Genomic DNA, 25,238 nt, shown 5'->3' with positions numbered 1-25,238 from the left:
GCCACACCAAACAAAACAAAACAAAGCCAAGCCAATCTAAAAACAGAAACTCCAACATACAAACCGTCATATATCCTAAACTAACGGTGAGTACTAAAAAACAGAGACATATAAAATACAAATCAAAAATACGCCAAACACACACAAAAACCCGATTTAAAAATGCCAAATACAAAGAGAAAAAAAACAACAAAAAAAACCCAAACAGTTTTATTGATTTTGTGACAGCGGCTTTACAAGCTTTTGGTTTAATGAAATTCTCAATTTTGTTCAGACAAGGAATCACCCTTGCCTATATCAATCCAAGCCACACCAAACCAAAACAAGCAAAGCCGATCGAAACTCAAAACAAAAGCTCTAGCTTAAGTACCTTCAATATGATAAACCGATTGTCGAGATTAGAAAAACAGAGAGAGAATAAAAAAAAACAAACAGAAAGCTTTAGTCAAAAAGCAATAAAAAAACCCGAACACTAAAATAATCTGATTATCAAAATTTTGAATGCAAAGAGGAGAACCCCAAAACCAAACAGTTTTCCTGGTTTCATGACAATAGCTTTGCAGGTTTTTGCTGAATGAAATTCTCAGCTTTATTCATGCAGGGAATCACCCTTGCCTAAACCAAACCAAGCCACACCAAACAAAACAAAACAAAGCCAAGCCAATCTAAAAACAGAAACTCCAACTTACAAACCTTCAAATATCCTAAACTAACGGTGAGTACTAAAAAACAGAGACATATAAAACACAAATCAAAAATAAGCCAAACACACACAAAAACCCGATTAAAAAATGCCAAATACAAAGAGAAAAAACACCAAAAAAAAAAACCCAAACAGTTTTATTGATTTTGTGACAGCGGCTTTACAAGTTTTTGGTTTAATGAAATTCTCAATGTTGTTCAGACAAGGAATCACCCTTACCTAAATCAATCCAAGCCACACCAAATCAAAACAAGCAAAGCCGACCGAAACTCAAAACAAAAACTCTAGCTTAAGTACCTTCAATATGATAAACCGATTGTTGAGATTAGAAAAACAGAGAGAGAATAAAAAAACAAACAGAAAGCTTTACTCAAAAAGCATTAAAAAACCTGAACACTAAAATAATCCGATTATCAAAATTTTGAATGCAAAGAGGAAAACCCCAAAACCAAACAGTTTTACTGGTTTCATGACAATAGCTTTGCAGGTTTTGCTGAATGAAATTCTCAGCTTTATTCATGCAAGGAATCACCCTTGCCTAAACCAAACCAAGCCACACCAAACAAAACAAAACAAAGCCAAGCCAATCTAAAAACAGAAACTCCAACTTACAAACCTTCAAATATCCTAAAGTGACGGTGAATATTAAAAAACAGAGACATATAAAATACAAATCAAAAAGAAGCCAAACAGACAAAAAAAAAAAACCCGATTTAAAAATGCCAAATACAACGAGAAAAAAAAAACACAAAAAACCAAAACAGTTTTATTGACTTTGTGACCGCAGCTTTACATGTTTTTGGTTTAATGAAATTCTCAATTTTGTTCAGACAAGGAATCACCCTTGCCTAAATCAATCCAAGCCACACCAATCTCGAAACAAAAACTCCACACACCCGCTTTCAAAAAACCAGATTATCGAAATTTCAAATACAAACAGATAAAACACAAAAAACCAAACACGAAATCCTAAACTCACAAACGCATAGAACCCTAGTTATCAATTCCAAAAAAAGAGTGAGAAAACACTTAACCCAAACATCTTTATTGCTTCCGTGACAACGCCCGTTGTATGTTTCTGGCAGCACGATATTCTCATGCGTAGAAGCCTAGCCGAAACAAGCCCAAGCCACACCATTGAAGCAAAACCAAGCCAATCAAGAAAGACCGAGAATGGAATCCGGATCCCCCTTACTCGGACTCACTCAGAGAGAGATCGGATGATGACCAGTCCTCTTCTTCACTTGCTTTCCCTAATTTGTCTCCTGTTTGTTTCTCGCCCCATATCCCCCATATATATATGAAGAATTTTCGTACGACCGTTGCGAAATGAGTCGGTTAGGCTGCGGCGTCGTTTTTACGCTGTAGGGTTTGGGAAGTACCTTTAAGTTATTTTTTTAAAAAAATAGCCGTTTTGGCGTTTTACTTTTTATGCGGCGTCGTTTCACAATAACTCTTAATGTGTTTTTTTTCGCTCGGGCATGCAATTCGAATTTCTTATTTTCAAAAAAAATCTTTTATATCTTTCCTTCTTTGGCTTTTTATGTGCTGGTGATTTCAACGGCTACGATTAATTGAAGCTACCATATTAAATCATGAATAGTTGCATGCTCGCGCTTCGCGCGACACATAATTAATTTGAAAAATAAAGATTTTTGATAATTTTTCGATACTTTGTTACCATGATGAACAAGAGAGCTTTAATTATAGAAAATGGAGATAATTGTGAGATGAACAAATAACTACAATACCTTTTTCTCAATATGTTAAGAAATAATTTTCTAAGAGGGAGCGAAAAATTTGATGCATAAGAAAAAAATATGTTCAAAGTTTAGGGTCTGTTTGGTATCACTTTTGTTTCTTGTTTTTTGTTTTAGCTTTCAAAAAATAGAAAACAAAAACAAAGAAAATATTGTTTGTTTGTTTTTTCTGTTTTGGTTTTATGACCAAAAACAAGTTTTCAAAACTTTTGAAAACAAAAAAAAAAAGTTTTTAAAAGTTTTGGAAACAATATTTTTTGTTTTTGTTTTTTATTTTTTGAAAACTAAAACAAAAGGCAAGAAACAAAAGTGATACCAAACAGACCCCTAGTAATTCTTATTTGCGCTGTTTTTTTCTCCAAAGTGGCAAAGGTCACCAACAACATGTGTATGGACAACATTCTATGCATAATAGTATATGGACAAATCATGAATCTCATTCTAAACCTGAGTGCTCAGTAGCGTCAACAAAGCGAAAATAGGTATCCCCATTTATTCACGCGACTAAAAGGTAAAACTAAAAGGTTTTTAAAAGTGACTAAGTTTGAAGTGTAATACACTTCACAAAGATTTTAATTATAATGTGAGTACATTCAGTAGCAAGATAATAACACTGCTATATATAACATGATATTATTGAATTGTAACATATGGTTGATCACATGAAGCGGAAAAGGCGTGATGATTGAAAACGTTTCTTAATACAACTTCAATTTTATTTTATTTTATTTTATTTTATTACATGTGGCAAGAGTTTGAGCCATACAGAGCAGATGTGACAGCTTCTAAAGCACTTTAGTATTTTGTAATACACTTATCTTAATTATATGATTATGATTGTTCAATTGCTTAGCCTTTAATTTTCATTATTTTACATCTTTTATCACTTTTTGTTGTTCCTAATAGTATTTATGCACATTTAATTAGTTATCATTATTTTTCCGTAATTAACATCTTTAATATTACGTTTATTTAATTTTTTAACATCTTTAATATTATGTTTATTTAATTTTTGATGGGTCTTTATTATTAACATTGATGATTTTCTCATAATTAAGGGGAAACTTTTTACCCCTCTTTGCTATTCTCCACAATTTAAAGAGAAACATCCTTGAGGCATCCATTTTATATATATAAATTGATTAATATGTTTTTGTTTTTGAGTATTTTGATGTTTTATAGTGTTATATTATGGTAAATTTTCAAAGAAAATTCATAATTGAAAAATATATACCCTAAATACTAAACCGTAAACTCGCAATTGCAAGAAACTTGATAAGATCAAAACATAATCATTTGTAATGCCAATTGATCTTTCAGTCATTTGGTATTTGATAGCTTGAAATGACATATCCCACAAGTCTAATGACTGGATCATAACCATTTGTCAAGTTTCCTCCTATCTCAACTCGAACATTGGATGTTTCTCTACAGAATGTCTCTACACTGGATTCACATTAAACCAAGGTACAAGTACCGGCATGCAACCGGAAGTCTTATCTCTGCTACAGGCCATGAACTTCACACAAAATTCTCAAACTCACCCCATGTTCTCCATATATGTCTCAATCAAAGTATTGCCACTGATAATTTTTGTTGTCGCGACAATCAAATCATATGCCATACTCTCCTGGAATAAGAGGTTACCATCAAACACCAAGATAATAATAATGTTGATATCAATAAGAATAGTAATACAAAAGAACAAGACGGGGAATAAAGGTAAATGCATGGCTAATGGAAACAATGCCAACATGGAACATACATTCCGTTGGAGCGTAAACATACAACATCTGGAAGTATCGTGCATCTCAATATGGGAGATGACAGTAAATGCCTTTCAGTCGCACCTTCGTTGTTTGAAAAACAGAAAGAACATCCGATTGTGCTGACCCACAATATGCTCTTCCCATCTAGTTATTTTACAAACCTTAAACTGACAATAGCAGTAAATTTATTAAGGTTATGCTTTTTAATTCCTGAGTGAAAGATAACAAGATGGCCATCTTCAAGGTTTCTAAATTTTTCCAGTTAATCCAAGAATTTTGATATATCGGATTCTCATTTTCTTAAATTCGAGACAATATTAATGATTTGCATGAACCTAGAATTGTTTGAGTTTCTGTTAACTAAAGATATCATATATGAAAAACAGTGATATACCTGAGCACTGAGAAACCGAAGAGCAGCAATTTCTGCAAAGGTTACCCCTCCAATGAAGACGATGAGCACTAAGGAACGCCGTCCATCAGCAACCCTGTAACAATTTTAGAAGGGTTGCAATAAATGAAAACTAAATATGGATCAAAAAGTCAAACTATTAAGGTTGAATAAATGTACAATAAAACTAAAAATACAATGGTTGGTGGAAAATATTTTTGGCTCGAAGTTATGCAGAATACGGAAGTAGGGAAATTTACTTGGCAAGCATAACTTCATAATTATTAGCTTTTTTATCAGTCAAAAAACACAATTTTTCTCACTTTTTAGATGGGCTTTGCGTCTCTCTACAAAAACACATTGACCCACTACAAGAACATAAAAACATAAATTAAGACGAACAAAACAAAATAATATAAGCAGCATCACTAAAGCAGGACAGGTTAGGACACACTTATTGACGGCTGCTGAAGCACCCTGCAATGTGTCATACGATGGACTACTTGAGAATCCACCCTGCCAAATATTAGAAACTATTGGTTACTTAAACAAAACCAGAAGAAAAAAGTTGATACTTAGATGGAGATGGAAAGATGTGGAAGTCGGTAATTGCTTTAAATCATCGCAATATTAACAGGAAAAGAATATATCAATAAAACAAAGCCTGACATCTAAAAAAGCTAAAAATAAAAGACACGTGTACTGACTCTCTTTGTTTCTGAGTGTGGTCCAGGGAGCAATTTCAAAATTTCTTCAATAGGACGCCTGTAGGGTAGAAGCATATTCTTTTAGAAAGACAACAAAAAGAAACAATTAAGCTATTGCTAATCCAGAAAAAAGAAAGCTAATAAATGAGGACGGATATTATGTAATCTTGGAAGAGAAAAAACAAACTGATGGAAAAAGAACCGCTACTGTTTGGAAAGTTTGTAGATATACTTGTTTCTCTCAAGAAAAAAAATTCAAAAACTCAAAATTAACCGTGTGTGACAAAATGTAGTACTGCAAGGTGATATCAAAATTTGCATTAACCCCCCCCCCCCTCCAGGGGGGCCTATCACCTTATGATTTGCAAAGGTCTTACAACCTTTTCCTGTCTATTTAAGAATTCTTAAGTGAATTATAGTATTATATGGCTTATTTTTTCACATGGTATAGCATTTTATGGCTTTGTTTCAATGAAGAACAATGAAACAAATATAACCAAATGCAGCCTCCAAGAACAAAATTTCTCTTCCAAGTCAAAAAGATATAAGGGGTGAGACATAAGCTTGCCGACTGCATATTAGTATGAATTCTGTGCAAGAAATTAAACTCACCATCCAGATCGAACGGCATGCTGCACAAGGCGAATACTGAGAGGAGCATATCCAGAAAAGACGTATGCAATATCATTGGGGCTGTCACAACTTCAAAAGTTAGTAACAAGAAAAGGATTATAAAACAATTCCATAAGTTTCTAATAAACTTGCTTAACATACAAGCAACATGAGAACGCATGCCAGAATATCGCATAGCGAGAGGCCATAATGTGTATCTCTAAAAACTAACATGTGCATTTTACACCACTGCTATCGACGTATATGATCTGGACTTAATAAGCAGCTACATGCTTATGGACTATTCCACCCACCTACAGATTTCTGGGCAATATATAAAATTTATCAACATAAGTCAACTCGATGTTGATTGAGCCCCACCATGAAGCATGCAGGTCATATTCTAAGAATCTAATAGCACCTAAGGAACATTATACGCACAGCAGCTGCAGTATCCGAAACAGATCACATGATCAAGAACAAACATACTTGGCAGTGTCGGTATCTTCAACTACAAGTTGCAGAGCACGTTTGATGGTCGGCCAGTTGCTTTTTGTCTCCTGAGAGAACCAAACTAAGTTCAGATTACCATTTTTTTTATTTTGTTCAACTCAACTACAAAATTCTGCAGTAATTCAAAGACAATATGAAGGTTGACTGATAGTAAACCTGCTTCTTAAGCAATCCCGCTTTTTCTAAATTATTCAACAGTGCAATATGCTCAAATCCATAGCTGTGGAGTAGCTCCCTCCTACATAATGAGTACAAAAGTTCTAAATACCCACTTTGGCACAAGCAGCTAGTAAAGGAAAGGAGAACATCAAAACTACAGAAGTCAAGAAGAAAGGAGTGATTTAAAATGAAATTGAAAGAGCTATTCTTGCCTCAAATAATCAAAATGCTTTTTGGGCAACCCATAATTCGTAACTGAAAGCAAAATGAGAAGCCTGAGGACACTAACAAGAGGCTCCTGCTTATGGATACTTTCTTCAATGTACTCGAAGCATCTGCTACCATGAGCTATATTAGTTTCGATCAGAAATGAGGAAACAAAAGTTCTACAACAGGTGGAATGCATGAAAATTGAGAAAATAACTCCACTATATCACACAAACATGCACAAATACCATTTGGATACCAGGGCAGATGAAAATTTAGGATGGAAATGATATACCTTCTCATTGATCAAATGATAACAATTACCTCTATGTAAACCACAAGACATTTTGTGATATACTACACCATAAAAGTAACAGAAACATGCTAGCAACAAGCATCAAAAAAAAGAAAAAAATTGAGGGAAACAATTGGTACCGGGTGTTCCAATTCATTGGAAACCTCTAGGCAGAGGCACCCTTCTCTGAAGTTGTGGAACTATTTTACCTAATTATGTAGCAGTCTTGAGAAAAGTGGCCACGGAGAAGAGAGGACAATTAATCACATCCATTCGATGGTCAGATGAAAATTGAAAGCTTGGTAATCGTAATTTTAGAATACCAAAAGAAAAATAGAAATGCTAACCTAAATAAACATAAAGGAAGCCTTTCTTCAAACTAGCAATGACAATAAGGGCTCAGTCACACCTACATCACGATATATCTATAATTCGTATATCTTTTATCATATTTTTCCTTCAACTTCATTTTTTTGTTTTGGGGCCACCTGGTCTCACCTTTTTTTTTATTGGAAAAATGATTTATTAAGGCACCAAGTTTGTGCAACCCTGAGGATTACAAGGAAGAAAAATTTATACCATCAAGCACAATCTCAGAAGAAAAAGAACACGAAAAATTTTATGTATATGCATGCAGGGCTGCTTAGAAGTATATGGGGAGCATAAAATCACCAGGAAATAGAGTTATCCAAACATATACAAATTCTACTTACATGTCATAGCTCTGAGCCTCAACAATTGTGTGCTCCATGTCAAGTCGTCCAAGAAAAGATTGCTTTGATGTAAAAGTTGAGAGATGCTGAGCAAGATTTATGTGCCTCTGCAATAAGATGGTCAAATAAACGCAATTTAAATTAGCTGAACCACCTGAACAACTCCATAGTGAGGTTGTTGGGAAGGAGGTTATGAACAGAGATTGAGAGAAACTTACAGTCATTTCTGGCAAGGAGTTGAGCTTCCTCACAAAATCCTTTAGTTCAGAAACAGACTGGTCCTGTATGCACGACATGGTACCATGTCAGAAAATGTACAAAACCACTCCACTATCCAAAAGCGTTGCAGGAGTAAGAGTTTAAAGGAGGGGACAAGAAAGAGAGAGCTAACAGTTGTTACCATGTTTTTATTTACTACATCTATCCATATTTATATACACTTACACTAGTAGTCATCTCTGTATAGTCCTGCTTCATGGCAGTTGCTTTTTGACGTAGGACCTGCAATCATACTGCAGATGGCAACTAAGGAGATGGAACTCCAAGGAAGTGATCTTGAATTCAGGAAAAACTCTGATTTGTCTATATTGCCATTGGAGTATCCAAAAAGAATAATAATTTAAAACATTAAATACTGCAAGGAGGAAAGAAAGATCAACCTGGACAACAACTTCAAAATTGAGATCGCGAATCTCCTTAAAGAGCTTGTCACTACAATTTAAATACCACAACGCATTAATATACAGACAAAAAACAAAAGGGGAATGGAGAAAGGATAGATAGAAAGATCAAGTACTCATCATTTAAGTAAAAATTGTTTTGTCAATGAAAGCCTAGTAGTGAGGCTTTGGGGCCCATGCATATATAAGTTCCCATAAACCTATAAGTAGCTAAGAACTATGAACGTAAGCTCATGTTATGGCAACAGCAGCCATTGCACGAATTGTTTTTCATAAAAGAATACCCAATTTCTATGTCCACAGGTTTCAGTATGCATGTCCGGTATAGTCATCCTGGTGTATCTAGGATCTAGCAGCTAAGAACCCACATCATACCATTGGGGCTCAGCTGAATGGAATGAAAACAAGGTCAGTTTTGCCCTTAATATAAAGGAAATCATTACCTTGAATTAAGTGGAACTTTGATCTTTTTTCCCTCTTGCTGAACGCCCATAATAGCTGACTCTACCTCCACAGAACCATTGTTGATGTGCAGCAACTGCAGATAACCTATTAGAGACAGCTCATAACAAATCTATTTAAACATGGACAAGTATCATATATATTAACCATATATAAGCATCATAACTTTTATCACTTAAAAAAAAGGGATTTGCCTATATAAGTCAGCTGTGATACAAACAAAACCAAAGTTATCCCATGCATCCTCCTAACAGTTTAGGGTGATTCACATTAGCCAAAGTAGACACAAGAGGGGGAAAAGGGCAGTCTCAAAAATGCATAAATAGACCACAAACAGATCATGTTGTTAATTTAGCATCTTTTCCTTCACAAGATAACCAAGCAAATAGCCTACTGATAAAAATATTCAAGGATACAAAGTCACTTGCGCAACTAAATACTCTCAGCAATTTCCTGTACCAAATGACTAAACTCCTCCTAACATGTCATTAATCATTTAGTAGCTTCATGCATTGCATGACTACTGTCACTTTAATCCAACAGCCTACCTCGTCCAGCAGTCCTTCATATGTTAATTGAGAACACATAGGAGTGACCATGTCCACCTACAGCCAAGAAATGTGGATTAAGTTAAAAACCTCAACTGGTCAATGTGAATGTGAAGTACAGACAAGCCATGACGATCAACAAAGGGAATTCTAGGATTCTCCTCCACTCTCAGAATGATATAAGTTCTTGTTGTTTTTATCCATTTATTAGTCATTTATCAACTTTTATTCACTTATCATTTTCCTCTCCTGTCACAGTATGTGCTGTAACATAATAGCTTAAAGCCTAGCTTTGGAAGCAGGAAGTCCATTCAAAAATAAGGTCTGGACCAAAAAAATTTGGCATTGGTCTCAGACAAGATAAAATGCATGGGCATCTCAAATGCGATCCCAGCTTCCCAGCCTTACGCAAATGAAACTGCAAGTAGCTACAGCATGACTTGTAGATAATGTTAGCAAGTGTTCTGAATCTGAGGTCCAGCCCATTTGGCATATCTAGGATATCTAATAGAAATCAAAAGACATAACTTTGCCAACCTGATTTAACCTTTTCAATAAAGGAATCAATATTTGGAAAAGAAGAAAAAACTATCAGTTTCCATCTCTAGCGTGGCATTCCAGTTAAGTTACTCCACTTTCTCAACAAGCCAAGACACCTGTGCCATCTAATCACCATAAGCCCATCTCCCATCTATTACACTTAAAAGGCACTAGTATCAAGCCTTAAAAATAGCCTCAAGCACACACAGATTTTTGAGTTTACATTTTTTCTTTACTGGAAGACATAATAATATAAGAAAACAGCAGCATATCATGTTGTGAAAGCGTATAACATAGATTACACAGTGAATATCCTTTTATATTAATAATTATCTTTGGCACATCTAATTTATAGAAAATGTCAAAATGTTAATTATCACGGGTTTGTGCTTTAATATTTTCACTTTCCCAAATGTAGGATTATTCAATCCCATAAATTCCTTTGACCTTATCCAAAAGTTGTCTGCCGTACATGTTACAATAATCGAATGATTGCAGTAAGTTACGCAAAAAAGTTAGTTGATATCGGCTTGTGTATAATCATTTCCTTGAAAGCTGATGTGAAACTATTAAAAGAGATGTGCAAAACAAAGAAAATTACTTACCTCCCTATCTATAAGTATGAGAGTATTTATCTCCAATGTACTTCTCTGCAATAGTAAAAAAGTAATCAGTGGCAGGCAACACAAAAGTATTAATAAAAATTAATTAACAAAACAAATAGGCAAAATAATTTACTGGAAGTCTAGAATTATTACATCAGACAGGTTCACAGGCTCTTCTGCTTGCATGCGATTGAGAATGTCAGCAACACGTACTGATGCTTTACCTTTGGCCCTCACATTTGGTATAACTCCAAAAGAAAACTGCAATTCATAATATTACCATAAATGTTACACTCATGATCATAGAACCATACAAAAGGTACAATCTTGACTGTATGTTGATAAAAAGGGAGCATAATTCCTATTGTCTTATAATAAAGATGGTTCAAACCAAGAGTGCAGGAAGTCAGACGAACCTCAAGTTTGTGTAACGCCTTTGCAATATGCCAAAGTGAACTTGTGTTACCATCAACTTGGCATTCCTATCATTGAAAAATAAATAAATATCCAAGAAGCTGAGACATCAAAAAGGCAAGACAAAGGAGCTCTCTACATACTTTGTTAGAATAATCAAGTTCAAATGATAATACATCTTCATCCATTGGAATCATGTACAATGGGTATTCCCCAATGCTAATTAAATGATGAACTTTCTCCTCCTCAAGAATCTGCATACCAAAAAGAACAACTTCTTTAACTCCTTAAGTGACAACGAAATATAGGTATGGTTTAAGTAAATGGAATGTACCTTCTCACAATCAACCCCACGGTGAGGAACAAAATAAATATGGTACTCTCTCTGGAGTCCTTTTGTTACATCGGAATGAATGTGAGAGCATATGAAACTCATCAAATTAAGATTAGAATGGACAAGATAAACCACTTTTGTGCACTCAGTTTGAAGAGGCTCTGGAGATAGAAGCCGCAATTCGACCCCATGTTCCTGTTTCGCAATCACAGCAATCCCCAACTTAGAAGTTATCACAGCAATCCCCAACTTAGAAGTTACAAAACATAACTCAGTATCATCAAAGTTCCATCTATTGGCTACTGTACTCTCTGCACATGAGTTATTCCTTACAGTTGTGGTTTGTGGCAATTATCGTTCTTTGTGTATGTAAACAAAAAGTTTACTTCTGTGATTCAATTCGCAATTAAACCAACACAAAATATAACCACTAAAAACATTTGAAGAACAAGAAATTACCACAAGAATTGAAGTCTGGATGACCAAAGAGATAGAACCACTGAGCTTCTTATCAATGACCAAGCACTTCTTTCCCCGAATCTGAAAGCCTCAAAGCATCAAGGAAAAGCTAAACACAGCCCATAAATAAAACCAATCTACAAAACTGTGATCAAAACTTTCAATATTCGAATCAGAAACTCTTCCCTTAAAATGATCCCAATCAACCCACTAGGCAAAGTAAGACTCTTTCAGCTCTGACTGACAGAATTTTCACGTAAAACTCATACGAGACTTAGTACAAGAGAGGAAGATGAACTGATTCAACTTACACTCCTGAGGATGTTAACGAGCTCCTTCTGAGACTGGTCCCTGTAAACAATCATCAACAACAAAAAGTCGCAAAACAAAATCATGAAATGCAGTTAAAGTTACGATTTAATCAGCTAGGGAAGAGAAGATAGTGTGCGTGCCTGAGAGCTTTGAGATTCAGAGGAGAATTATCTAAATTTGGAATCTGAGCCATCGATCGTCTTTCTCTTCTCCCCTACGCTTCATACAAAGCCAGTGTAGATGGTAGATCAGCAGACACCCTTCGTCTTCCTAAAGAGGTCCGACGATCGGCGCCAGCAGATCAACTTTCTTGGCAGGATGAGGAATATTGGGCCGGGCTCTAACTGAAGGTGAGTCACTGAGTTGGATCTCCTCCTTAGAATAGTAGCAATTATTTTGGGCAAGGCCCAACAACAGACAATGAGGGCCCAAAAAATATGGTTGCAGAAGTGGTAATGCAATTTTTGCCTTTTTGGTGACTGAAAAATATCATTCAATTCAACTTGATCACTTAATTTGTAAATGTTTCGATTTAATAATCAAAAATTAAAATTTTTCCAACTTATTCACATTGACAGTTTCATAACTTTTCGGTCAGTCAAACATCTGACTTGTCAAGCGGTGTGTTAGCAAGAATCATGATTAATTCTACTGGTTTATTTGATGGTTAATTTATGGATATATCGTCGCATAGTATTGCTTGTATATCAATTCATATATGTTGGGTGGTTAATTTACTCTTCTTGGTCCGTCCACTATGATTCCCTTTTGTATTTCTTTCCTTTGTCTATCACATATTCTATTTATTCAAAAACAAATTAAGAACATATATATGTACAGAAATATAAAGAATAGTGAAACGGCTAACCTAACCTCCTCAGTTCATCCCTTGGGAAATGTCCAAGCAGAGAGAACAGGTTTTTCTAAAAATATGGGAAATGAAAATTAAGAATATATATATATATATATATATAAGTTAAATCCAAAGGCAAGAAGCCGCATTAATAAAACAAAATAAATAAAAATTTGTCGAAGAAGTAATAATGTACTCAAACAAGGAGCTATTAGACAAAGAATAATATAATTAATTGATTATAAACCAAAAAAAAATCAATTTTTATTGCACATTTAAAATGAACATTCCTAGCTACTCAATACTCATTGAATTTTAGGTGGCCAGCAGGGAGAATATCATGTAGTAATTAATTAATGTTATAAAAACATAACTAGTCTATATGGCTTGAAAGGACTGATGTAATATTCAAGAATGAAGATGTGGACTGGGGTGAGATGTATCAGCATGTATATTTATCAGATTGAGTCATTGGAAGAGCATTTGCATCTCTAAACTGATGCGAGTAGGTATTTTAGATAATAAAAAATTTAGATTTAGGTAAAAAAACCAATTGCATCAGAATCTGTTAGAATTATGTATAATATATAACTTAATGATTATCTACTTGTAAATAATCACTATTGCATTATGAACTATTAAAATAATATTATTTTTGTATCTTTTCTCTCCTCTTTTAAATAATATAAAATCAATAAAGAAAGAAAAAAATAATATTATAATGAAGTAGAGATTATAACAGAGATACCGATGTAGTGATTGTTAAATAGATAAGTTGTAAATTGTCAAAAAATGGTGTTTGAGGAGGTGATATAGAGAATCGGTTAAGAGACATTAATCCGAGTTAGTGTGATAGATCCAATCTCCATATTCTATTGATCAACTATTATGACAACTCATTAGAGCAAGGATGATATACAACTAATGTTAACACGTTTAAATGAACAAGTTAATAGAATACGGAGAATATTATGTGGTGATGCATGTTTTCTTACAACTGTTAGAAAAATAAATATGTAGTTTATATTTCAATCACCATTGAAACACAGCATCATTTTAATAAAAATAAAGAATAGCGAAACGGCTAACCTAGCCTCCTCAGTCCATCCCTCATTCCCTTGGGAAATGTCCAAGCGGAGAGAACGGGTTTTTCTGAAAACATGTGAAATGAAAATTATTAGCCGCACATAAGATTTGTAACATAAGTGATTGTCTTATAATGAGTAACAGATAAGGTGAAGTAATCGAGGTATTGGATTTTAGGATTTTGTGTTATAAAAAGGATTGCAGGATGTATTTTACAACATGCAGGACTTGGGTAAAATTTTCATCTGTTGAGATCGAGATGGGTAAGAAGGTACTGTTGATTGGGAATGCAGGTATTATTATCACAATTGCACTGGTATTTCTAGGATTTGGCATGGCAGTAAGAACTGGTCAATATGATTTGTTAGTACTTGCCGTGCGATGGCCTAAATCATATTGCACGAATCGTTATCTAAATGCAAAATGTGACGAACCGATTCACGATGATTTTTCAATTCATGGTCTTTGGCCCGAATATTTCATTTCCGATGGCAAGGACACGGATGCAGTTCCACCATATAGTGAGAACAAAGGATGCACTGATGTCGCTCCAGTATCTAAAGATAATCTCAAGGTCAGTTCTCATATGTTTACGTTTTTCTTTTTTCTTTTTTCTTTTTTAATTTTCATGAGTAAATCTATTTGACAATTGTTTTTTTCGTGCTTTTGTGTTGATATATATTCGTAATCAGAAAAAACTCTTAAAAATGGCAAAAGTACTAAAAGAGATGAGGAAATATTGGTCAGATGCTGTGCACCCTACAAATGATAATTCGAATTTTGAAAATTGGGAATATCAATGGGATAAACATGGAATGTGTTTTAACGATTCCGATCAACCTCAGTTCTATTTCCAGACCGCTATAGTTCTTTTGAAAAGCTTGAACCTCCTTCACACACTTTCTCAAGGTGAATATGGATGTAATCACTACAGTGTTTTGTGTGAAAACAATTTTTTGTATACTAGTTATATGGAGCAACATTTATAATTGTGAAAGTTGTTAATTGTTATATGAAACAGCAAAGCCAAAGATCGTTCCCACTGATGCCAAAGGATATAACGGATCTGCGATTCAAAGTACCATAGAAGAGAGTCTGAAAGTGGAACCTACAATCGTTTGTAATGAAGACAAAAGACTACGTTTGCAATTATTTGAAGTTCATATATGCCATGATAGGAACCTTACTTTGATATCGTGCAAAAAGCCGTTCAAACATTGTCCAGGATTATCTTCTAGGCTCCTACGATTCCCTCCTGCTGCTGCTGCTACTACTGCTGCTTAGTTAAACCAATAAAGACCAAAACCTCTCTGTTCTCTTTTCCTTCTTTTTTTCCCCCTTCATCTCCATTTTCACACCAATAATGCCCGCTTTTGTTTTTGCACTACCTGTGCTCCAATTTTGGTTAAATTAATAAAGAAGATATTTGAAGACACTTTTTTTTTTTTGAAATTTAGGATGAAATTCTTTAAAATATTGATGTCAAACTGGGGAGAGAGCACAGATAGAAACCTTCTCTGGAAAGACCCACTCGGTTCTACCATTCAATTGGAAGTTATGGATATCGCAGCTCTCTTTTTAATGTATTTTGTTTTGGATCTCTTGGTGAATTTCACCATCTTCGTTTTTCTTCGGTGATCGTTGATCTAATTGCTCCTTTTGCTTTCGTTGAGTAGTTCTCGTTGTTTTATTTGTAGAGATAGTATGGGAGACAAATGGGATTGAGAACGGATACTTTGATGTTAATTTGCATATTTTCACCTTACAACTTTCTTTAAGAAATCAACGACATATTGCTTGATTGATAATAAACTAGATTAGATATATGTAGTGAAGAAAAGTGACGAAAGAAATAGTTTTGTATTATTGTCTATGCAACTGCAGAGTATATGCTTATATAGGAGAGAGAATACAACAAATCACGTCTCTTGTCACGAAGTTTACGCCTAATCAAAGTCCTAAATCTAGGCATCACAATAGCCTTATTATCTACGAGGAAATGATAAAGTCAACTAATCAAAGATAATTTACAACAATTAATTGACATTAATTTAGGACTTTTCTTCAAAATATGTGTGTCTAATATCCGATTTCAATAAATTGTGAAATATATTTCTCAAAAGATTTCAGAAAAAATTTTATTTAAGAAAAAAATAGTAAATGACGGATTCACCACATATTTCCGCACAGAAAGAATATACTACGAGGACGAAACGGTCATTTAGCTCATTCAATTAAGGAGGAGTCCGGGCCCATACTACCAACATATTTTATTTTATATTGCCAACAAAGTGGCATTTTCTGTAAAATCTTGTTGGTAAGTCCAATTCCCAAGGCAACGAACCGATCTTCCATTCTACTTGGCCCATTCTTCGTTCCTTCTGGCTTCTGACAGTAGCAGCTGAGCATCACCATGTCCACTACTCGTCTCCGCCATATCGGCGTCGCCGTCATGTCCGCCGCCGTGGCAACCGGCGGCATCTTCCTCCTCCAACCCGCCTTCTCCTCCAGCGACCGCGCCGGTGGGCCTTTGCTTGATGCGGTGAGACAGAAGATCAACGACCCCAAAGCCGACGTCCCGTCGCGGGCGGTCCAGGAGTCCACTTTGATGGGCGCGAGTTCGGCCAATCCTCTTGACATTCTCGTAGTTGGTGGCGGAGGCACTGGCTGTGGCGTGGCGCTGGATGCTGCCACCAGAGGGCTTCGCGTTGGGCTCGTTGAAAGAGAGGACTTTTCTTCGGGCACATCTTCACGGTCTACAAAGCTAGTTCATGGAGGTACGCATATTAATTTTTATTGGTGCCAAATTCCTACATCATACGTTCTGTATGTGTTGTTTAGATGATGGTGATCATTTAATCTTCATTGAAGTATTTAAGGCAACTTAGCGGGGGACGAAACGTACAATTGAATGTGAATTCCTACAAATGCCAGTTTCAAAGTATTTGAAATTTCACTTGCAATAGACCCTTGTTCTCTAATTCCGCTGTTTGTTGGATTTTGATGTTAAATTAGGGATCAACGGATTTATGTTTTTTTTTTAAAATAATTTTTCAGAATGTGAGATGGATATAAATATGTTTTTCATTGAAGTGAACCCTAGAATGATTCCAATGCTGCTGATGCACCCATTAGGTGTCTTCCAATTTGCTATATTTTATAGTAATCGAGAATCGGAAAAGTATAGTAATTGAGAATGCCTTTCAATGACTGTGCTTTGCCCTTTTAAACAAAGGAAAACTCTAAAATCCAGCTTTCTAAATCACAAAGTGAGGTTAAAAAATGAAGATACTTTTTTGTCCACTTTCAAGATTTGTGTAGAATTATGGTGTTACATTTATAATCCATGGGATTCGAAAGTAGGAGAGACAAGAAAAGGATGTTCCAAATATTTTACAGAGCTGATGGTTCTCTTTTAGCTATGTGTTCTTCATTTCTTTCTGCCACTCATGTAATTTAATTTTTTCAGGTGTGCGTTACTTGGAGAAAGCTGTTTTTAATCTTGACTACGGACAACTAAAACTGGTATTCCATGCACTCGAGGAGCGTAAACAGGCTATTGACAATGCCCCACACCTGTGTCATGCTTTGCCATGCATGACACCCTGTTTTAGTCGGTTTGAGGTAGTATACTACTGGATGGGATTGAAAATGTACGATTTGGTCGCAGGACCACGCCTGCTACATTTATCCAGATATTATTCTGCACAAGAGTCTGTCGAGCTTTTCCCAACACTTGCCAAGAAGGGAAAAGGTGGAAACTTGAGTGGCACTGTGGTGTATTACGATGGACAGATGAATGACTCACGGCTTAATGTTTCATTAGCTTGCACTGCTGCATTGGCTGGCGCAGCAGTGCTGAACCATGCAGAAGTTGTATCGCTTCTCAAAGATGAGGCTAATGGACGGATAATTGGGGCTCGGATTCGCGACAATATTTCAGGTATGACCATCACAGTCTTCTAAAGACTTTTATCCCTCAAAAATTACACTTTGTTTGCACTTCTTTTTTTTCCTAGTGCTTTGTTTGAAATAATCTTGAAACAGTTCTGAGGCAGCATGAAATTTTGTCAACTTATTCATTGCCAAATGATAAAGGGATGGATGACAAGTTTATATGGGCGTCTGTGAAAGTTACTGCTGTTTCAATAACATTACAGCCGTTTTAAGAAGGAAAGGCAATTTTGTTTATCTGATAAATAAACCAAATTTTCTTTGTTTCTTCATATGAAGTTTATATACTTACACAATAAAGGAGGATAGTTGGAATAGGTTGGTAGCCAGTATAAAACGTTACCGAAGTTTATGACAATGAATCATTACCTGAAATGCACCCCTGAAAATTTTTAGTTGCTTTAGGAATTTATTGACAACGTAGAGATGCATCAAATCAAAGTAGGGTACTTCGTACTAGTGCCGACAGGGGACTGGTTAAGCTGGTAAGGGATCATGTGGTTGTTACAATTGTGCAGAATCATTGTTATCTCCACCTTTTCAAACTTGATAAAGCAAGTGCATCTTCCCAGCGTTTCTGGAGTTTTTCTATGGGAATTGAAAGTAGGGGATTGGCAAGTAAGTTGATCAGATCATGGTCCTAACAGTATGTCATGTTTTACCAGGTAAAGAGTTTGATACCTATGCAAAAGTTGTTGTGAACGCGGCTGGGCCATTTTGTGATTCAGTAAGGAAAATGGCTAACAAAGATGTGAAGCCTATTATCTGTCCTAGCAGTGGCGTGCACATTGTTCTCCCTGATTATTATTCTCCAGAAGGAATGGGCTTGATTGTTCCTAAAACTAAAGATGGGCGTGTTGTATTTATGCTGCCTTGGTTGGGAAGAACGGTTGCTGGCACCACAGATTCTGATACTATTATCACTCCACTTCCCGAACCACATGAGGATGAAATTCAATTTATTTTGGATGCCATTTCTGATTATCTTTCTGTTAAGGTTTGTTATCTTTGCCACCAAGATCCCCTCCATTCTTTCAGTAAATGTGTTAAATTTTTTTAAACCTTTCCTAACAAGGCATTATAAGGGGCAACAATTTTTTATTCTGTTTATTTTAAAAATCTGTTCTCTTCCACTAATCTTTGCTAGTGAGAAAGTTCAAGAATTTTGTAAGAGTTCCAGCATATGTACGCAATTTAGTCTGACCAACTGGAATCAATTTTTGAGTATGGGTTATATGTTTTTTTGTCATCAACACGCACTCATGCAGTAACATGATAGGCAGTTGTTTAGTTTGAAATAGGAGAAATGTTGATAAATTAACTGAGTAGTGGCTGTTGTTTACTTTTCTTGTTGTGGGATTACCTTATTCCACCATAGACCTGTATTTTTCTTGCACTTTGTGGCATCTACTGCTGCTAGTGTCTGTTTCCAACATGTGCAACATTTGTAACTTCGTGTCCTGTTTTTGTTGGAAATTATAGGTACGACGGACAGATGTTCTTTCTGCTTGGAGTGGCATTCGCCCATTGGCGATGGATCCATCAGCAAAGAACACTGAGAGCATATCCAGAGATCATGTTGTGGGCGAAGATTATCCTGGTTTGGTCACCATTACTGGGGGAAAGTGGACCACTTACAGAAGGTAATGTATGCTTTCTGTACATGGAAGTTCTATGTGCCATCTAATTGAGAGTCTTTAACCAATCAAAATGATATTTTATTTTGGCCTTTTAATAACTTAAATTGTTTTGATAATCGTACAAATTTCTTATTTCTCCTCTTCTTTCGATTCCTCCCTGCCCATTTTACCTCCCCCCCCCCCCAATCCTCCCTCCCCTGGTCTCCTGCCTTTTATTTTTTCTGGCACATGAGCATTGCACTCACTGGAACTAGTTTCAGCATGGCAGAGGATGCAGTTACTACTGCAATAAAGTCTGGAAAGTTGACTCCAGTTACTGGTTGCTTAACTCACAACCTGAGGCTTATTGGTGGAGAGGGGTGGGAGCCATCATCTTTTACTATTCTTGCTCAACAATATGTGCGCATGAAGAAGACATATGGTGGCAAAGTTGTTCCTGGCATAATGGATAGTGCTGCAGCAAAGCATTTGTCCCATGCATATGGTACTTTGGCATATAGAGTGGCTGCCATAGCTCAGGTGGGTGTCATGGTCTTTCTCTGAGTGGTAATGACAGTCAAAGGGAAGATTTATGCTTTCTTGTTTCATATTCTTTTCAATGAAATGAAAATTGAATCTATTTCATGGCAGCCTTATTAATGACAAAATAATAATTTGATGCATTATCTGTACAAAATCACATTTGAAATAAAACGATATAATCAGCATCAAATTGTTTCTCTCCCTCCCTCACAAATGATTAATTAATTATCCTCAACATTCCAGTTTTAGTATTCCCCTCAATCCTTGTTCTTTTTTTCTTGATACTACAAGGAATTAAACTGAATTTCTTTATACCGGAATATTGATGTGTCGTTTTAAAATATATCTTAATAAGAATGTTTTAAGCTCCGTATCATATGAGTTACTCAAGATTTAAACTTCTTCTTTTCCATGATTTATATGACTGCGGGTTGTTCCTTTGTTGAACTAGTTAATGACTTAGTCTCACTATCGCCATCTCTACATCTTGGATGCCCATACCATCTTTAATGGCATTCCCACATTTTGATCTACCATTGCACTACCTCTGCACTAAGTTTAAAATCTGGTTATAAATTCTATTCTTTGTTTTGTTGCCACACAGTCAATGTCAATGACACGTTCATTCCTTGGATACATTGTCTCTTGATGCATTTGTGTATTATGGGGTTATTTTTGTAGTTTCATGATTTAAAACTGCCATCCACTTTGCAATTTTCAGGATGAAGGCCTAGGAAAGAGGCTTGCTCATGGATATCCTTATCTGGAGGCTGAGGTAGCCTACTGTGCTCGGCAAGAGTACTGTGAATCTGCTGTTGATTTCATTGCTAGGAGATCTCGGCTTGCTTTCCTTGACACGGATGCTGCAAGACGAGCATTGCCTCGCGTAATTGAGATACTGGCTCTTGAACACAGCTGGGACAAGTCAAAGCAGAAGCAAGAGCTACAAAAGGCCAAAGACTTTTTGGAAACTTTCAAATCGTCAAAAAATGCCCAGTTCCATGATGGGAAACACCAGGCAAGTGCTACTGAATACTGATATTATACTTGGATCATTGATTTTCAGAAAATTTGTTCAACTAACACGGCTACTTGTTGCCTTTTCAGGCACTTGAAATCAAATGAAGTAGGCCTTTTGAAGGATCTCCATCTTTTCATGGACCATTTTGACAATAACCTTTAGTTTTTGCCACATGAAGGAAGTTTTGATTGTTTCATTCTGCAACTCGGTGGAATCCCTACAGATGCCGCATACCAATCTGGTTAAGTCTTGCACAACATTGAATGGTCATCATTTTCTTAGTTGATGCCAAAATAAGTTCGTTCTTTCCTTTCTGTCAATAAATCCCATAGTGTATGCCATTATTGTGTCTCTCCAATTCATGTGTTACAATTATTAGTAGCTGGTTTTAGCCTGTAATTTCTCCAATGAAGAGGTGAAAAGAAATCTTCTTTTTTCCAGTTGATTGGTTTTCAGTGAACAGAGATATGAGATCATACAGACGCAGCACCATTTCTAATCAGCTTAACAGGCCAACAAGGCAAAACATTGGTCAGATTGTGCAACGATATGTTTACTTGGTCACTCGCATTCCAAGACCCCCGTCCAGATCCAGAAAAACCATTGCAGCAAAATTTGAAAATAGCACGTACGAGAACAAATTGTCGAATCAACAGCATTCCTACCAAAACCCATTTTAGGTAAAAGACTAGTAAGAGTTTTAAGCATTTGAAGAGTATTCAACATTCCCGAGACTCGAGAAAAAAAAGTCCTTGATGCTTCATTACACAGAATCAAAATCTGCATGGCAGACCTCTACCATGAAAGAACATTGCATGAGAGCACTCTTCCAACAGCTTCTTGTGACAAAGGACGATCAAGAGAAGCTCATGAACTTGGCCAAAATGCTGCAAAGCAAGTAGATCAAGAGAAACCACTCAGTACAATACGTTATATCCGCGAGTATTGTAAAATTCTAGGTAAAGTGACTTTAATCTAAAGAGTAGTATTAGTAAATAATATGCAGAAAGAGGGTGTGAGACTATGTATCTCTTCTTTTTCTTCTCTATTCTGGTACCTTTTGCTCTAGTGTGACGGGCTGCTCAAGTTAAAATAAGCGGGACAATAAGAATGACATATGGGAGAAAAACTTGGATCCATAAGTATCAAGTATTTGAAACTGAAACACAATACACAAAAAATTAAGAAATTTATCTACTTTAGTTCTAGCATTAAAATTTTAAGCACATAAGGATTAAGATGCTCTAACTTTTGTCAATACTGACCATAAACATAAAAGGTGAGTTTGGTCTCACTTAGATCTGAAGGCCCATACGAACAAAGCTGTCCCATGAAACTCTCTCTCTTAAAACAAAAGAAAAATGAAGGATTTTGTTGTTCTGCCAGGCCCAACCCCTCTCTCTCTCAGGTACACACGAAGAAGAAACATAAGGAAGATCAAAGGAGGATCCTGCCTACACTCGAAAAGTATGTTTACGCACAAAACCACTCTCTCTGAAGACTGGCCTAGTACCGCCCGAGCATTTGGAGCGTCAAAACATTTCCTACAATAGGTGCATGCTCATCCAATGCATATCCCTAATATTATGAAAGTTAGCCACCAATAAAACAAAGAAAACGCTTAAAGTATGTGTAGAATGGACAATCTCCCTTCATTTCTTAAAGCAAAATATATGTGTGTTTGCAGAATCACGTGTATTACAAGAACCACAAGCAAAAAGGAGGTCATCAAAGTAGCAACAGAAAAATCGAATAATTACTGAAGTGTAGACGGATAAACAAACAGAAGGGGCACACCTTATAGTATTATTTGTCGTCAACAACTTCCAGCAAAATATTGGATGCCTGGATGGTGAAAGGAGCACCAGTATAAATTCAAAAACCTGCATAGTCTCTGCTTAGTCCAGCGTGGCTTTCTATAAGAATATTAGATTCTATCAACTTCTTGCTCAAAGCATTAGCCTCTTCTGTCATTCCAGCATCTGCCACCCCTTCAACTAAAGTAGAATAGATTTCCTGATCTGGTTTGCATCGACTTGAGATCATCATCTCCAGAACTTGTATGGCAATATCCAACTTCTTAGTTCTACATAATCCCAGTATTACCAACTTGTAAGCACTAATATCGATCCTGTGGTTTCTCTTATTTGTCTCCTTCATTATCTCCGCAGCCTCCTCAACTCGATCTAAATGGCAAAATCCCCAAATTAAACAACGATGGGTGATATCATCAGGAGTGATCCCATTTCCATTCATCAGACCATATAACTCGATCGCTTTATCCATTTTGCCATTTTTAGCCAATCCATCGATCACTATGTTGAAAGTGATTAACCCAAGAGAAAAGCTGCTACTACTCAGAAATCCAAATAACCTGAGGGCCTCATCCACCATTCCTTCTCTGCAAAGAGCACGCAAGAGAGTATTATAAGTTACAACGTCAGGTGAACAATCCCTCGAAACCATTTGATCAAAGAAAGAGATGGCACGATCCAAAAGCCCATTTTTGCAAAACCCATTGATCAAAATATTGTAAGTAACCACTGTAGGAGAGTGGGAAGTTTCATTCATAATCGCAAGGATCTCATCCACCTCATCCCAACATCCAAGGCTGCAAAGTGAATGGAGAAGGGTGTTGTAAGTTACAATATTAGGTTCTATTCCATGAGAAAGAATATTACGTATGACCATAGCTGCATCCTCATAGTTCCCATGTTTACAGGCAAAATTAAGCAGTGAATTATAGGTGACAAGATCTGGATAACAGCCTTCAGTTGCGAAATCTTCCACTACCTCCAATGCCCGTGAGGTTCCACAGTGATCGCAAACTAGCTTGATAAGAACAGTGTAGGTAATTACAAATGGAGGGCATCCCTTTCTTAGTTGGTCCTTCCAAAATCCAACAGCCTGATTAAAGTTCCCATTGTCAAACATGCACCGGAGTATTGTGTTATAGGTAATCACATCTGGAGAGCAACCGCTCAAACTCATATCCTCCAAGAGATTCATGGCAGATCTTAACTTTCCCCTCTTACACAGACCACCAATCATCATGTTGTAAGTTATAATATCTGGAATTCCACCAGACATAACCATGCTTTTTAGGATTCTCGTAGCTTTATCTACAAGCTCAATGTTGATAAGACCCCTGATTATGTTTATGCAAGAAGGAAAGTCGGGAATCTGATTACGGCGTACCATAACATCAACCAACCTTATTGCATGATTTAACTTCCCACGTTGGCAGAAACCCAGAAGGATACCATTATTGGTCTTTTCATCATTATCTACAAAGGGTACATCTAAACACAGCGTTGAAGAATTTGTAAGTTTCTTAGAACTCCTCTGGTCAATCGGTTTCCTCTCCGTACTTGGTAAAAAACTGTCCACACCTTCGTCAACTTCATCCCCACTATCAATAGCAACATTTTTCAGCATCCCTCTACACTGCACAGGAAGCAAATTTCTCCCCAAACCATCTCCCCTCCATTGCAAACAAAACCGAGTTCTGCAATTGAACTCGAGGGAATGATTACAGAAAAAAGTAGATACTTTAGTAACTGAGCAATTGACAATGCCTTTATGGAGGCTGCCTTCTCTGAAACATAATTGCCGACTATGGAAACATTTTGCCTCAACTATGGAGTTTTCTGGGGTAATTGCATGCCACATCTCTCTAATCAAGTAACTAAAAATACTCTCAACTTGTTAAACAGCTAGTAAAGCACATCACCTATAGCCTCCATTACTATCCAATCCAATACTCACAGCAGAAATCATCATGACTGTTAAAATTTCAAGCAAACAACGGCAGAAATCGAAGAAACCATTGAAAGAGGGACGATAACATCGATGGGTTACCTTATAAACAAAGAAGATTGAACCTTGACGCAAGGGAACTGCTGTAGGGTTCTTAGTTCTTGCAAGGCAGCAATGTTCGTCGTTTTGGATTTTGATGTTATTATTTATTATTTTATCA

The 25,238-nt window shown here is 36.2% G+C and overlaps 4 protein-coding genes across 4 annotated transcripts; 2 read left to right on the top strand and 2 right to left on the bottom strand.

Moving 5' to 3' along the window:
• Positions 1 to 3,694: 3,694 nt before the first annotated feature.
• Positions 3,695 to 12,521, bottom strand: LOC119990162 (vacuolar protein-sorting-associated protein 33 homolog). The gene is made up of 22 exons (XM_038836012.1): positions 12,324 to 12,521; positions 12,183 to 12,222; positions 11,872 to 11,952; positions 11,413 to 11,607; positions 11,222 to 11,332; positions 11,081 to 11,146; positions 10,818 to 10,925; positions 10,665 to 10,709; positions 9,520 to 9,576; positions 8,953 to 9,047; positions 8,489 to 8,540; positions 8,274 to 8,330; positions 8,048 to 8,110; positions 7,830 to 7,936; positions 6,827 to 6,949; positions 6,612 to 6,693; positions 6,432 to 6,502; positions 5,943 to 6,023; positions 5,331 to 5,388; positions 5,078 to 5,139; positions 4,627 to 4,720; positions 3,695 to 4,093 (listed from the first exon to the last, which is right to left on the bottom strand). Exons 1-22 carry the CDS (start codon positions 12,374 to 12,376, stop codon positions 4,004 to 4,006), a joined length of 1,791 nt encoding a protein of 596 aa, XP_038691940.1. The 5' UTR covers positions 12,377 to 12,521; the 3' UTR covers positions 3,695 to 4,003.
• A 1,860-nt stretch (positions 12,522 to 14,381) lies between these two features.
• Positions 14,382 to 15,406, top strand: LOC119988042 (ribonuclease 1-like). The gene is made up of 3 exons (XM_038832948.1): positions 14,382 to 14,696; positions 14,815 to 15,031; positions 15,144 to 15,406. The coding sequence occupies exons 1-3, from the start codon at positions 14,382 to 14,384 to the stop codon at positions 15,404 to 15,406; spliced, it is 795 nt and encodes a 264-aa protein (XP_038688876.1).
• Positions 15,407 to 16,444: 1,038 nt separating this feature from the next.
• Positions 16,445 to 21,699, top strand: LOC119988850 (glycerol-3-phosphate dehydrogenase SDP6, mitochondrial-like). The gene is made up of 7 exons (XM_038834055.1): positions 16,445 to 16,899; positions 17,592 to 18,065; positions 18,742 to 19,073; positions 19,559 to 19,719; positions 19,977 to 20,235; positions 20,960 to 21,256; positions 21,346 to 21,699. Exons 1-7 carry the CDS (start codon positions 16,536 to 16,538, stop codon positions 21,361 to 21,363), a joined length of 1,905 nt encoding a protein of 634 aa, XP_038689983.1. The 5' UTR covers positions 16,445 to 16,535; the 3' UTR covers positions 21,364 to 21,699.
• A 148-nt stretch (positions 21,700 to 21,847) lies between these two features.
• On the bottom strand, positions 21,848 to 25,197 carry LOC119988851 (pentatricopeptide repeat-containing protein At1g08610). Its single transcript, XM_038834056.1, has 2 exons — positions 23,057 to 25,197; positions 21,848 to 22,146 (listed from the first exon to the last, which is right to left on the bottom strand). Exon 1 carries the CDS (start codon positions 24,929 to 24,931, stop codon positions 23,135 to 23,137), a length of 1,797 nt encoding a protein of 598 aa, XP_038689984.1. The 5' UTR covers positions 24,932 to 25,197; the 3' UTR covers positions 21,848 to 22,146; positions 23,057 to 23,134.
• Between the last annotated feature and the right edge of the window lie 41 nt (positions 25,198 to 25,238).

The sequence above is a fragment of the Tripterygium wilfordii genome, chromosome 21 (assembly GCF_013401445.1).
Source record: "Tripterygium wilfordii isolate XIE 37 chromosome 21, ASM1340144v1, whole genome shotgun sequence".
NCBI lineage: Eukaryota > Viridiplantae > Streptophyta > Magnoliopsida > Celastrales > Celastraceae > Tripterygium > Tripterygium wilfordii.
The sequence above is the reverse complement of the archived record's forward strand: the minus strand, read 5'-3'. Positions and strand labels throughout refer to the sequence as shown.

What these genes read in the sequence shown, in the direction of transcription:
- LOC119990162 (XM_038836012.1), bottom strand. Translation starts at nt 12,376, where the DNA reads ATGGCTCAGATTCCAAATTTAGATAATTCTCCTCTGAATCTCAAAGCT. An exon ending in ATGAAGGACTGCTGGACGAG is followed by an intron (nt 9,048 to 9,519) that starts GTAGGCTGTTGG and finishes GGTTATCTGCAG; the next exon opens with TTGCTGCACATCAACAATGG. An exon ending in ATTTTGAAGTTGTTGTCCAG is followed by an intron (nt 8,331 to 8,488) that starts GTTGATCTTTCT and finishes GTATGATTGCAG; the next exon opens with GTCCTACGTCAAAAAGCAAC.
- LOC119988042 (XM_038832948.1), top strand. Translation starts at nt 14,382, where the DNA reads ATGGGTAAGAAGGTACTGTTGATTGGGAATGCAGGTATTATTATCACA. An exon ending in TATCTAAAGATAATCTCAAG is followed by an intron (nt 14,697 to 14,814) that starts GTCAGTTCTCAT and finishes ATTCGTAATCAG; the next exon opens with AAAAAACTCTTAAAAATGGC. An exon ending in CCTTCACACACTTTCTCAAG is followed by an intron (nt 15,032 to 15,143) that starts GTGAATATGGAT and finishes TATATGAAACAG; the next exon opens with CAAAGCCAAAGATCGTTCCC.
- LOC119988850 (XM_038834055.1), top strand. Translation starts at nt 16,536, where the DNA reads ATGTCCACTACTCGTCTCCGCCATATCGGCGTCGCCGTCATGTCCGCC. An exon ending in GATTCGCGACAATATTTCAG is followed by an intron (nt 18,066 to 18,741) that starts GTATGACCATCA and finishes ATGTTTTACCAG; the next exon opens with GTAAAGAGTTTGATACCTAT. An exon ending in CTGATTATCTTTCTGTTAAG is followed by an intron (nt 19,074 to 19,558) that starts GTTTGTTATCTT and finishes TGGAAATTATAG; the next exon opens with GTACGACGGACAGATGTTCT.
- LOC119988851 (XM_038834056.1), bottom strand. Translation starts at nt 24,931, where the DNA reads ATGTGGCATGCAATTACCCCAGAAAACTCCATAGTTGAGGCAAAATGT.